The sequence below is a fragment of the Arctopsyche grandis genome, chromosome 2, assembly GCF_051622035.1.
Source record: "Arctopsyche grandis isolate Sample6627 chromosome 2, ASM5162203v2, whole genome shotgun sequence".
NCBI classification, from domain to species: Eukaryota; Metazoa; Arthropoda; class Insecta; order Trichoptera; family Hydropsychidae; genus Arctopsyche; species Arctopsyche grandis.
In genome coordinates this window covers 36,996,083-37,010,347 of record NC_135356.1, presented here as the reverse complement: position 1 = coordinate 37,010,347, position 14,265 = coordinate 36,996,083, and the positions used below count along the sequence as shown (strand labels likewise).

At 33.7% G+C, this 14,265-nt stretch overlaps 1 protein-coding gene and 1 long non-coding RNA gene across 3 annotated transcripts; one reads left to right on the top strand and one right to left on the bottom strand.

Annotated features, from left to right (window-relative positions):
- The first annotated feature begins 7,188 nt into the window (after positions 1-7,188).
- LOC143922628 (uncharacterized) lies at positions 7,189-9,955 on the top strand. 2 transcript variants are annotated; one of them, XR_013261604.1, is made up of 3 exons: positions 7,189-7,436; positions 7,543-7,655; positions 7,747-9,761. It is a non-coding gene; the product is annotated as an uncharacterized LOC143922628 (long non-coding RNA). The 2 variants fall into 2 exon arrangements; XR_013261605.1 differs by having other exon boundaries at positions 7,189-7,659; positions 7,747-9,955.
- Positions 9,956-10,451: 496 nt separating this feature from the next.
- On the bottom strand, positions 10,452-12,411 carry LOC143922626 (integrator complex subunit 12-like). Its single transcript, XM_077445957.1, has 2 exons — positions 11,325-12,411; positions 10,452-11,241 (listed from the first exon to the last, which is right to left on the bottom strand). The coding sequence occupies exons 1-2, from the start codon at positions 11,682-11,684 to the stop codon at positions 10,909-10,911; spliced, it is 693 nt and encodes a 230-aa protein (XP_077302083.1). The 5' UTR covers positions 11,685-12,411; the 3' UTR covers positions 10,452-10,908.
- Between the last annotated feature and the right edge of the window lie 1,854 nt (positions 12,412-14,265).

Sequence of the window (14,265 nt, the reverse complement as noted above, 5' to 3'; positions counted from 1 at the left end):
GACTATTCCGCAAAAGCGATCACGCGCAAGTCGTAGAATTCAAGGTCTTTAATGATATTACTGTAAGCTTGGCTGTCCATAACATGACGTTGACAATTACTTTTATCGTCTAAAAAATATAAATTTCCATTAATATAAAATATATGTATATACGTATTCGATAAATAAATTAATAATATCAATAACTAACGTATTTTTTATTAAAACTAGCTGAACCCGCATTAAATAATGAAATCGCATAACAATAACGCATGCAATTCCCGTTCCCGTTCTGGTTCCCGTTCTCGTTGCCGTTCCCGTTCTCGTTGCCGTTCCCGTTCTCGTTGCCGTTCCCACTCCCGTTCCCGTTTGTTGGAAAAACGCAGTTAACGAACACATTTGAAATTATAGCGTTGCAATGACAATTTAAATCAAGAGTTTATGGAGGATGAACGAATGAGACGACTGGCATGTTAATGCACGTGTTTATTATATGACAGCTGAAGACAGAGTGAGTAGTAGCTCTCCGAACCCAGCCGGGTTGGTCCCCACTCGCAGGAAGGCAACCAAACTCGACCATGTCGTATAAGCGAGCCGCCACATCACTCCCCCCCCAGCATCAGCGATACCAAAATTACAAAGAAACAAATTTTACAAAAGAGAAAAAATTATTACGTGGGGAGAAAAAAAAATGTTGACGTGGGTCATCCGCTGTGTACATAGGTGTACCGCCCTGAATGGTCGGTAGATTCGAGGGCGGTGACGTCGCGAGCAGGACGGTGGCTGGTCCGATGGTCGCGCCGATGCGATGCGATGCTGCGGCGGCGCCGCTCTTCCGAGGCTGATGTCGGTTGGTGGGGCGGCGGGGGCGGCAGGGGCATCGATGTGGTTGATGATACTCCGAGCTGGACTGTGAGTCGTTGTGGCTCGTGGAGGTGTTGTAGCGCTACCGCCCGTCTCGGCGTGACGACGCTCGTGGGGACGGACGGGGCCTTGATGATGATGATGATGATGGTGCTGAGGTGGTGTATGTCTTGTGGTGCTGGATGACCGTTCTATGTGTAGTGGATCGCGCATGACTCCACATCCAGCTGTCAAGATCGTCGTCTCATTCGCTCCCCCATTTTTTAAAAGCACCTGTCGTCGACGTTGTGGCTGGACGTCGGTAGGTAGGTAGGTAGGTAGGTAGCCGTGTCTGCTCGTTTATTGTCACCCGCGGGCCGCGACGCGTGTTGATGGCGATGGGGGCGCGGCGGGTAGCTTCTCCCGCCTGACTCGGCGAGGCAGGGATGAGCGGCATGTTGAAATTGATCGAGGCTGCGTGGCTCGATGTCGGGGGTCACCAGTATGGAGAGATGAACGAATGAGACGACTGGCATGTTAATGCACGTGTTTATTATATGACAGCTGAAGACAGAGTGGGTAGCGGCTCTCCGAACCCAGCCGGGTTGGTCCCCACTCGCAGGAAGGCAACCAAACTCGACCATGTCGTATAAGCGAGCCGCCACAAGTTATTTTAGTTAGTTTCAATTTAAAGAGTTATTCGAATAATCGAATATATTCGAAAATTTAAAAAAAGCTAATATAATGCTTTCGTCCCCTGTCACCAGGGGCATCAAGCTCCTCAACCGGATTTCTATTAGATTGGATTTGTTTAATCTAAAATATACTGATCTGGTTGAGGAATTTTTTAGTTTGAGATCATAGCACATTATAACATATTATATTTTTATATTCATATTTTTACATTTTTATATTTTCAAATTTTTATATTTCATATTTTTTATATTTTTATTTTTCATATTTTTATATTTTTGTATTTCATGTTTTTACAATTTTGTATTTTTATATTTTATATTTGTTTTTTAATTAATATATAATAATAATATAATATAATAATAATTAATTTTCTTTTTATGTAGCCATAGTGACGACTTGGAGTTGATCTATAAAGTCACATTGGCAAATTTGTAAATAAATAAATATGCCCAGGTTTACCACAAATTTTTTTTGTAAGCCACTAATTTCCATTATGTAAAATGGTCAATTTTTCTTGACCGTAAAATAAAATAAATAAATAATATTTTTAATTTATTGAAGGCCCTATCAAAAAGGGCGGAGGACAAGCGGGGTAAGTTACTTATGTTATTTATGTACTCCCCTACAAATATATCAAATTTAAGGGAAGGAAGTCCTTTAATAAATAAAAGGGGGAAGGAAGGCATCCGATATTGCAGGCAGTGCCGCGCCTACTATATGTACAAATATGTGCAACACACACAGGCGGCCGAAAGAAATGAGTCGAAAAAATTATATTCCTTAAAAAATACGAAACGAGACATTTATTTGCCCATTTATTTGAACTGGCAATGTGATTCGCTCGGCAGACAAAATCAATACTCCGAGACAAAGCCTTCAAAGAGAGCGTTAATCCTAGCTAGAGGTATTCACCACGGTATTTGATGGAGCTAGCAAATAGAGCGTGTTCCAATCTTTGGCGAGCCACACGCCCCTCCATAATTCCCGCAGTACCCATCGGATTGCTTTGGGAGGATGTCGTCGATATTTCAGAGAGCGTGTCGCGAACATATTTACGACATTTGATCGGCTTATTACTTTATTAAATTATCTTTCTATTTATTACTTAATAGTGTTTTTATCCGGCTTCGTTCGGTATTTGTAATATAAACCGCTTAAACATGGCCAATCTAATAGTAAACATTTTATTAAATGTATTTGAATAGTTTTATTTTGTTTAAATTTATTTGTATATAATTTGTTCGCTGACGTCGTGGATTTACGAACCAACAATACAAAGTCTGTTTCTAAATTATATATTAGATTTAAATGTTCATTTATCCACTACTATTTTGTTTATGATTGTGTTTAAATGTTGTTTTTTTTTTTTTTGTAATTTTATATCTTATTTTTTGCTTTTGCTTTTTGTTCTACATATTATTACTTTATCTATGTACATATGCAGTGGCGGACTGGGACTGAAATCAGTGCATGCCAGGAGTCAAAGGGGGCCCACCCAGGGTTAAAAAAATTCCAACAAAATAAAGTAAAGGGGACCTTTCCCCCTAGCCCCCTATGCCCCCCCCCCAAATTACGTCCCTGAAAAAAATGCATAATATTTTCAATTAATGTTACTCGAAAATCGGGATTTTGGGGAGGGGGCCCCTATCCTATATTTCTATTTACATGGATGTGTCTAGATTAGGAATAGATTTTATATTCGGAAACTGTTTAAAATTGTGTATTTAAATCTTACTATATCGTCGAAGTATAATCAAATGTTATTTTGAAAGTATGAAGTAAATTTAAATCGCTGGTTGATGATGAATCGTCCTATCAAAATTGTTTTAAGCAATTCAGTTTATATTATTCACGGAAATTTGTTTATTACCTTTTTTATTTCAGTAGGTAGTTGTTACATAGGTATTGGTATATACATAATATTGACGTTGGACAATTGCGTGGGCCCGGCAAAAGGGCCCACGCAATTGTTGAAACTTACTTTTGAGCCTAATAAAAAAAGTTAACCGATCCTTGGGCTGTTAAAGCAGGTATTAGCTGTTTTTGTATATCGTAAGAAATTTATTTTGTTGAAATATCCAAACTTTAGGTCCCAAAGTGCAATATCCTATAAATTTTTACTGAGGGCCCATATTTTCTAACAGATAGTGGGGCCCACATGCCATCGGGCATGTTCGCTTGTATGGCCAGTCCGCCACTGTACATATGTATGTACATATATTAAATACAATATATTAAACACTAAAAATATTAAATACAATCCAACGGGTATACGAATAACAGAAGGGTTGGCATATCTAAGTTTCCCATCCGAATGCATATCTAAGTTTCCCATCCGAATTGATGTAATTACTAGTACTCGCCACCGGTGTCGCGTCGATAGCTCACACACACACTCTCACAAATAGACATTTGTTTACGTTTTTACATTTGACATTTGACGTGTGTGCATTCATACCTACCGCGACATATATAATCCATTCATGAGTCAGTCAGTCAGTCAGTCACTTCTCTTCGAAGCCTCTCGTCTCGAAGTCAGTCAGTCAGTCACTTCTCTTCGAAATATAGCTGAACACCATCTAACTCCTCTATCATGTCCAACTTTTCTAAAGAATACAAACATAACCCCGTGGGTTCCACATCAGATGACGGTTTATCCATAAAGCTTTTTGCCGGGATGGATGTCATTGTATGCTGGTCTAACAAATTCAAGGTGGATCGTTTCCAAGTCGATAAACATTCCCGTGATTGGGTTCCACTGATTTCAATGCTATTTTCATAGTATAGTGGATGTGGTGGAGGCAGTTCAACAGCATGCTGCATTTTTATATGAAAGAGGTGGAAAAATGACTAGTATGATCAAGGTAATGAATATTATGACAATGAACATTTTATAAAGCTACATATGTACATAATAAATTTAAAATTCTTTTCTTACAGAAAATATACATTCAATGTATAGGGAGAATAGGAGGCGCCAAAATTAAATTTATAGAAAATCCCTTTACTGTAATAATCACAACTCCCCTAATGAAGAGAGACCAAACCATAATAACATTATATTTATTGACTCAACGTCATCCTGTGATTTGCAACAACACACTATAACTTTTGTTCTGACAGAAAGTACAGCCAGCGCTGTTCCATTAGCAGTTATCACTACTAAAGTCTAACAACTTTTGAGAATTTTTCAGCATTTTCAGCTCTTTTGAAAGATTTCTGGGGAACATAAATCCAAACTATATAGTGACTGCCGATTCTTATGCCGAACGCTTAGCTCTCACTAATGTTGGTAAGGATTTGGAGATGGATCTATGATTGGAGTTTTATTAGTGGATAGATAGATATTATATAGATTATTTAAAAATATAATTATTTCCAACTCATCCCATCTCATGAAGCTGAAATAAACTTTTTTATATTTAATAGTTCAGAAGTATGCAGAAAATACTTAGACTGGTTTAAACTTTTGTTTTCCATAAAAATATTGTTTATTTATAGTTCCAAACTGACTAAAATATCACGATTAGATTATAACCTTGTTTTCACATTGTTCTACCAGAACTTAAAATTGATACATAATTTTTTTTGTATATATGTATGTATCTTCATATTTTTTAAATTATGTATATATGTTTTTACCTTTTCTAAATAATTAATGTTTTACATATATTGTTTGTTTATAATGTTTTACCTTTATTACTTATTTATATTGTTAAAAGCAATTTTTCTTAAGATGTGTAATTCTCTGTTATTCTCATAATTACATATATGACTTTAATATTAATCAGCTAATCACTCACCATATAAAGTTTATCTCTTTTAATTAAAATAATTTAATAGTTCTAATCATTGTCTTTTACCTATTCTCTTGCGAAAAGTCCATTATCGATATTGTGTCTTAAAACTCATGAAAAGAATTCACCGAAGAACGGAGACATCTGATTTTTTTTATTTGGTGATTCTTCAATGATTCAATGTTGAAATAACTTGTTTCATGTGTCTTTTTTGTGTTTTACATTAATGAATATATATTTTTTGTTACGATTGTTTTAAATGTTATTAAAATTATATTTTAATGCTTTTAAATGAATAAATGCTATTCTGTTGCTTGAGTGGCCCGTATATAAACCCAATTACATGACTCTTATTTCAATTTAAAACCGAAAAATCAAGGGGGACGAGAAATGGTCAAGCATCAAAAAAAAAAAAAATAGCCAATGTTTGGGAATTCCGAGTCATATTATATTTACACGATCAATCATAAATTGGGATTTATTTCAGTGAATTAAGATTTCGAAACATACTTAAGTAATTATAACTCTATAAAATTGCATTATGATACAGTTATTTTCTTTCTTAAATATAACAAGTAGATTGTAAGCAGAATATACTACGATGACAATTCATATGTGTGTAGCGGCTGGCGAGCTTTTCAGAAATAAAATTATTTTGTGGAGCGAATAGCTTGTTACAGGGACGAGGAAGAGATGATAAAAATTATAACCATTATTCTCAAATGCTTATATTATATTTTCCAAATAGCAGTTTTGTGTAAACAAGATTTAGGTAGACAAGTTTTGAAAGGAGTATCTATACAATCAGAATGATATTTGACAGTTTAGATTTGAATAGGATGTGTGATTGTAGAGTGTTGAAACAATAAAGGTTTTATTTGTTTATTTAAGATATAGCCAAGCTTAATAACTAATTATATTCAATCACACAAATAATAATATATACACATACATTCACATATGTACATACATAGATACATACACACTGTTTGAGGTGTTACCTTACAGCTACCATAAGTTTATCAATATTACAAGTATATTTGTAATTTCATCTGGCAGCTTATTGTAAGTAACAACACTTCCATACATACACGTTTTTCCTACTCTTATTTAATTTTAAATTCTGTGATTTATTGCTACCTCTAATGCTATATTTATGTAAACGTAACCCTCTGTGGTGACCGCCGGGGTTCTGGCAGTACCAATGCGATGCACGGTCAGTCACCGTTTTGCGGGAAGCATTCTCTTTGTCAGAATAAACAACACCGTCACTGTTGCACTCGCCTTTCCCCATACCTCTAATAAAATATCTATCGAAATACCTAGGTAACATTTTCTTATCTAACTTATAAATAAAAACCGACATATATATTTTCAGAGTATCATCAAATTTATTAAATACTTTAACACGGATCTTATACTAATATACCTATTTATGTGCATCTAAAATACTCTTCGTGGCTCTATTCTGTAATTTTTGTAGCCTATCTTAGCCTAGCCTACAGAAAAGATCCACAACACATAAAATGTGGTCGGACAATTGCATTATATATGATAACTGCCTCCACCACATCCTCTATACTATGAAAATAGTATTGAAATCACTTGGAAACGATCCACCTTGAATTTGTTAGACCAGCATACAATGAAATCCATCCCGGCAAAAAGCTTTATGGATAAACCGTCATCTGATGTGGAACCCACGGGGTTATGTTTGTATTCTTTAGAAAAGTTGGACATGATAGAGGAGTTAGATGGTGTTCAGCTATATCAACGGCTTCGAAGAAAAGTGTACACTGACTCTTTAATGTATTATATTTTGGAGTACACACACGTCAACTGTCAAAAGTGAAAACGTAAACAAATGTCTGTTAGTGTGTCTGAGCTATCGACGCGGCACCGGTGGCAAAGCAAAAACGGACGGGAAACTTAGATATGCTGGCCGTTGTTTGTGGTCTTCGCGAGGAGTTCGCGGGAATCTGTCAGCCCATCTGACGTTCGCATCCGAGAAGGTTCGCATGGCAATCTTGGCATCCATGGCATTTCACCTTGACAGTTCGAATGTCAAATCAAAATTTAATCTTAATTCACCGCGGTAAATGTACCGCAGAGAGGTATGAGGTATGAAAACACTGATTGTGTACTAACACTAACAGGATCCTTTATTTATGTTCACTTGTTACAATAGTAATTATATGTAAAAAAGAAGGTCGTTTTCGTTTCTCAGCTTCCGAGCCAATGGGACGTTGCCATCGGCTTCATCTTTAATATGGACGGAATCTAAAAGTGAATTCGTCATTTTATAATGAACTTGTTACATCTCATCTACATAAATAAATTGTCGGTAACATTATTTGTTTATCTTTGTTACATTGTAAAACATTTTCTATATGTCAACTATATATTATAATATATATTCAATTGTAAATAGGTTTTTGAGCTCTTTCTCCTTTTTGTTGATGAAACTGGATGATGATATACACATAGTGCTGGATCTGCTTGGATCTCGAGTTGTACTCGTACGTGCTGCTAGTTCTGCGTCACGGACTTGCGATGTCACCGTCACAGGTTGCACCGTTTCCTTTGAAGATTCTATGGTAGATCTGCTCTCTCTGCATACTGTGAATTGGCTCTGCATACTGTGAATTGGCTCTGCACACTGTCTGCTTTCTTGTCAGTTGTTCAGTTAGACGTCAGAAGTCTCCGCTTAGAAGATTCTGGTAGTTGGATTTTTCGCTAGATTCGAAAGGATGAAAATCCACCTGGTCCACTTCGAAGTTGTCTATACAACGGTTGTTCCTTCGTTTTAGTAGTGATGTCCAGTTGTTCAGCTATGTATATCCGCACCCGCTGCCACCAATTTTTATGTTACGGGGACAAGTAGGAGATGGTGTAGAATATTATAGTCACAGATTTTGTCAAATGATTATATTCTTTAATTAGCAGTAAATATAAACGAGATTAATGTACAAGTTTGTATTACAAGTTACTAGTCTCGAAGTGCTAGTTAGGCAGTTTAATCACAAGTGCCTTGTGAGACTGTTTGATCGCAAGTAACAATGTAGCAATCACAAGTTACTAGTAAGGCAGTTTAATCACAAGACTGTTTGATCGCAAGTGATCAGTTAGAGTGTTTGATCGCAAGTGAGGTTCAATAGATCTAACATGAGCATTTATACACCAAAGAATGATAAGTTTTAACCAATCACAGAATGTTGGTAAATAACAAAGTGATTAAGATACAGAGCAACATCCGTGTGTAAGACAGTTTTAATATTTGATTTATGTATCCTTTGAGAGTATCGAGACATTATTGAGTAGAAACACAATTTATCATAGAGATAAATAGTGATAATAATATTTTAGGGTTTACACGTATCGTGGGACAAAATGCAGCTATAGCAATAAAGATTATTAAAAGTAATACTTTGGATTTCAACGGGTCATTAACTATGTCGTCTTATATAACAATCGTGTTAGAAACTCGTATAAATTATAATAGATAAAAGTTAAGTAGATAGGATTGAACAGAATAGTTGATTGTACAGTGTGGAAGCAATAAAGATATTGAAAGTCTCATAAATAATGAGGGATAACAATCTTTCTGTCAGGCGACGACATACTGATGCTATATTCTTCTTTAAGCTCATAAATGGTTTCCTTGATTGTTCTGATTTACTGAATAAGGTTAGTTTCAGAATCCCAGTTCGGTACTCTAGACGCGTTGCACTCTTTTCACTTGATCCTTTCAATACTAATTCCCAAAAATATTTTTATCTGCAGCGCGTTTATCGTATGTTTAACGGAGAGCTGAATGAGGTTGATCTATTTGGTATTTCCCTACATCAATTCAGGTCTAACATCAAGAGAATCTTAACCGATTGATTAATTTCTTCTCATATCCTATTTTTCCAATATTTCCAATATTTTAATACTTTAGTTTAGTTATGTAATGTGCTATTTAATCATATTATAGCTTTCATTCTTTTCCTTTTCATTTGTTTATTTTGTATTTACCTTTTTCATTTGTTTTATATTTGTAAATTTCAATTTCTTCTTATATTCTATTTTATAACCTTTTCCAAATATTTTAATACTATATAGTTTAATAATGCAATGTTCTACATATTTTGTCATGCCTTTATTCTTTACTTTTTAATTTGTTTTCCTCATATTTATCTTTTTCATTTTTGTAAAAATCTATTATTGGACTCGGATGTTACATATATTATTTATTTACTATTTGTTTTGTTATACATATCTATGTACATCCTGTCTGTTGATTTTTCAATTAATAAAATAAAATAAAATAACTAAAAGATAACATCATAAGTAGTTAAAAATGAAACGGATGTTCAAACTTAAGGTTAAAGGGTATTATACATAAGTATATACATAGGTTGTAAGATCGTACCACATAACAATATAATACTATGATTACTAACCAAATAAAATAAAATTGTAAAATAGAAAATGATCAGTATATCAGTAGATATTAAAATATTTAGATATAAGATGTATTGTGAACATAATTTCGTAATAATAAAAAGCATTTAAAAATCAAACCAAATAATATATATTCAAGAATATGTTTATGTATAATGTGTTGAAAACATAATAAATCATTGTATTTACTGTGCATAAAATGTTTTTTTTAATTTTGTCCCTGTAATTTAGATTTAGGTACATATATATTTTAGAATTTTTATGTTATGCATTTCAAAGCAGCAAAATCGTAAACTTTGTGTTTGTTTTTAACAATACGGATAATCGTGGTTCTATTGTACATACATATTACTTACTTATCAATACATTGGTAATTAAATCGGTGATAGTCAGCAACTTGAAACAATATCACTTGTACTATTACATATTTTTCACTTCTCATATTCAACAATTACTCAATTTACTCATATTCAACAATTAGCAATGTTTTATATATGTATGAAACATGAAAATATAGGTCTGGTGCATGGATCTTATCTCAAAGCTACGAACTGAATTGCTCCCGATGAAATATAAGCGATCAGGCTCGACGGCTGCAGTTTTTGACGGATTAGTGCATGTATGTGGAAGCACCGAGGAGTAGTTACGAAATCCCTCAGAAGCGTGGAACACACAATAAATAACAATAAGCACAATACATCAATTTGAAATTCAAATATTTTACTTTATTAAGGACATATTGTTACAATAAATATTACATCAATTTTGAGATTAAAATATTTGATATTATTCAGGATTAAACATTACAATAAATAATAGTGAGCACAATACATCAATTTGAGATTCAAATATTTCATTTTAGTAAGGACATATTGTTACATTAAATATTACATCAATTTTGAGATTAAATTATTTATTTTAAACATTTAGTAAATTTCACAAATAAACTTATTTCATTTTTGATAATTTTTTTTTTTTTTTAGATAATTTGAAACATTCAATTAAATTAAATCTAAAGAATGTCGTATTTCAGGGCTACCCTTTCTTGTTAGATTTCACAATTTTCTCAACATACAGAATATACCACCAAGAGGCCAAATGTAACATTACGATTATGCAAAGACGTTAAACAAAAATTGCAATGTGTTTATTTTGTATTCTTTCGCTTATTTTCACGGTGCTTGTTCGACTTCTTTTTGACAATCCGAAGCCGCTGATCGCCCGATTTGATGTTTATAGTCGGTGTTACAACCTTGGGAGGAGTAGGCAGCTCGTCCAACGGGATCTGAGGCGGGGGGCTCACGGAATTGGCTTTTTCCGGAGATATCGGACCGCTGGCAGTCGACGACGAAGAACATTCGATCACCATCGGCGGAGAATTAATGCTGCTCGCATTGTCGAAGTCTAGAGCGTCGAGACAAGTCATACACTGCCAGGCAGATTCTGCATCGGTCTCGCTTATAATTGGATTGTGACACTCCTAGAAAAGTCAAAGGTTGAGTTTCTTTTGTCATGAGATTTAATCAGATGTTTTTACATATATATATATACATATATACATACCTGGTGATAGAGTTTATGGCAGAAATCGCATTCTACGAGCTTGTTGCCTGGTTGTATGTTTAGATGGTGACAGACAGCACAGGTGAGCTCCAATTCCAGCAACTCCAGGGAAATCTCATCACAATCACGTTCACGTTCCTTTTCCATTTCCTTATCTTTCTCCTTTTCGCGTTCCTTTTCCTTCTCTCGCCCTATATCCAAATATTTCTTCGGCAAGACGTTGGCCATGGTGCGCGATGGGTCAACTTTAGCGATCAGCTCATCTAAAGCTGAACGCAATTTGTCGGTAGAATCGCTGCTCGAAGAGTGCAGCAATCGCAGAGCTTCGCAGATGCTGGGGTCCAGCTTTAGAGCACACATCGTGACGTCGTAGACTGACAAGCTGTGACTGACGAAAAACCGATAGTGAAAAAATTCTGTGTTGCTAGCCGATAAAATATTAACTGAAGGCCAAAGGTTGTCAGATTTAATCAATACTTCATTGGGATATGGGTGTATAATGGTCGACTACTGCATGACTTGTACAAAAACCAACTGTTGCTCTTTATTGCGAATCATTACTAGACACGATGTCAATAAATCTCACTGCTATTTTATTTAAGACACAACAAAGCAACAGGTGTTTTTCTACAAAATATATTATTTATTTATGAGAATACATGGGGAAGACGGCGGAAGCCGATAGGTACACGGGGCCTAATCGCTTAGTATAGATAATGAGATAAAACACTAATTACTCATAACATTAATATGGTAAAAGACAAAAAAAGTAAACACTATAAAGGATATGACTAGAGATGATAAAAAACCAGGACCTCTGGAAAAAAACCGTTTTTATAAAAACTGTATTTAAAATACAGTTTTTTACATAAAACTGTATTTTTTAATTGAGAATGGGGCCGTCCACACACAAGATAACGATATTGAAAATAATTTATTACTTTGGATGAAAAAATAAACTCTATATATCCACGATTTCGAATTCCGAGATCGACATATTTGCCACTTGCATTTCGAACAAACGTGTTGTTACTTATAATAAGCTGCCAGATGAAATTACAAATATACTTGTAATATTGATAAACTTATGGTAGCTGTAAGGTAACATCTCAAACAGTGTGTATGTATCTATGTACATATGTGAATGTATGTGTATATATTATTATTTGTGTGATTGAATATAATTGGTTATTAAGCTTGGCTATATCTTAAATAAACAAATAAAACCTTTATTGTTTCAACACTCTACAATCACACATCCTATTCAAATCTAAACTGTCAAATATCATTCTGATTGTATAGATACTCCTTTCAAAACATGTCTACCTAAATCTTGTTTACACAAAACTGCTATTTGGAAAATATAATTATATTGGAAAATATAATAAAGCATTTGAGAATAATGGTTATAATTTTTATCATCTCTTCCTTGTCCCTGTAACAAGCTATTCGCTCCACACAATAATTTTATTTCAGAAAAGCTCGCCAGCCGCTACACACATATGAATTGTCATCGTAGTATATTCTGCTTACAATCTACTATTTCTGCTTTTTAATTTACATGTTATATTTAAGAAAGAAAATAACTATCATAATGCAATTTTATAGAGTTATAATTACTTAAGTATGTTTCGAAATCTTAATTCACTGAAATAAATCCCAATTTATGATTGATCGTGTAAATATAATATGACTCGGAATTCCCAAACATTGGCTATTTTTTTTTTTTTTTTGATGCTTGACCATTTCTCGTCCACCTTGATTTTTCGGTTTTAAATTGAAATAAGAGTCAGGTAATTGGGTTTAAATACGGGCCACTCAAGCAACAGAATAGCATTTATTCATATAAAAGCATTAAAATATAATTTTAATCACATTTAAAACAATCGTAACAAAAAATATATATTCATTAATGTAAAACACAAAAAAGACACATGAAATAAGTGATTTCAACATTGAATCATTGAAGAATCACCAAATAAAAAAAAATCATATATCTCCGTTCTTCGGTGAATTCTTTTCATGAGTTTTAAGACACAATATCGATAATGGACTTTTCGCAAGAGAATAGGTAAAAGACAATGATTAGAACTATAAAATTATTTTAATTAAAAGAGATAAACTTTATATGGTGAGTGATTAGCTGATTAATATTTAAGTCATATATGTAATTATGAGAATAACAGAGAATTACACATCTTAAGAAAAATTACATTTTAACAATATAAATAAGTTATAAAGGTAAAACATTATAAACAAACAATATATGTAAAACATTAATTATTTAGAAAAGGTAAAAACATATATACATAATTTAAAAAATATGAAGATACATACATATATACAAAAAAAATTATGTATCAATTTTAAGTTCTGGTAGAACAATGTGAAAACAAGGTTATAATCTAATCGTGATATTTTAGTCAGTTTGGAGCTATAAATAAACAATATTTTTATGGAAAACAAAAGTTTAAACCAGTCTAAGTAATTTCTGCATACCTCTGAACTATTAAATATAATAAAGTTTATTTCAGCTTCATGAGATGGGATGAGTTGGAAATAATTATATTTTTAAATAATCTATATAATATCTGTCTATCCACTATTAAAACAATCAATCATAGATCTATCTCCAAATCCTTAACAACATTAGTGAGAGCTAAGCGTTTGGCATGAGAATCGGCAGTCATTATATATTTGGGATTTATGTTCCCCAGAAATCTTTCAAAAGAGCAAATGCTGAAAAATTCTCAAAAGTTGTTTGACTTTAGTAGTGATAACTGCTAATGGAACAGCGCTGGCTGTACTTTCTGTCAGAACAAAAGTTATAGTGTGTTGTTGCAAATCACAGGATGACGTTGAGTCAATAAATATAATGTTATTATGGTTTGGTCTCTCTTCATTAGGGGAGTTGTGATTATTACAGTAAAGGGATTTTCTA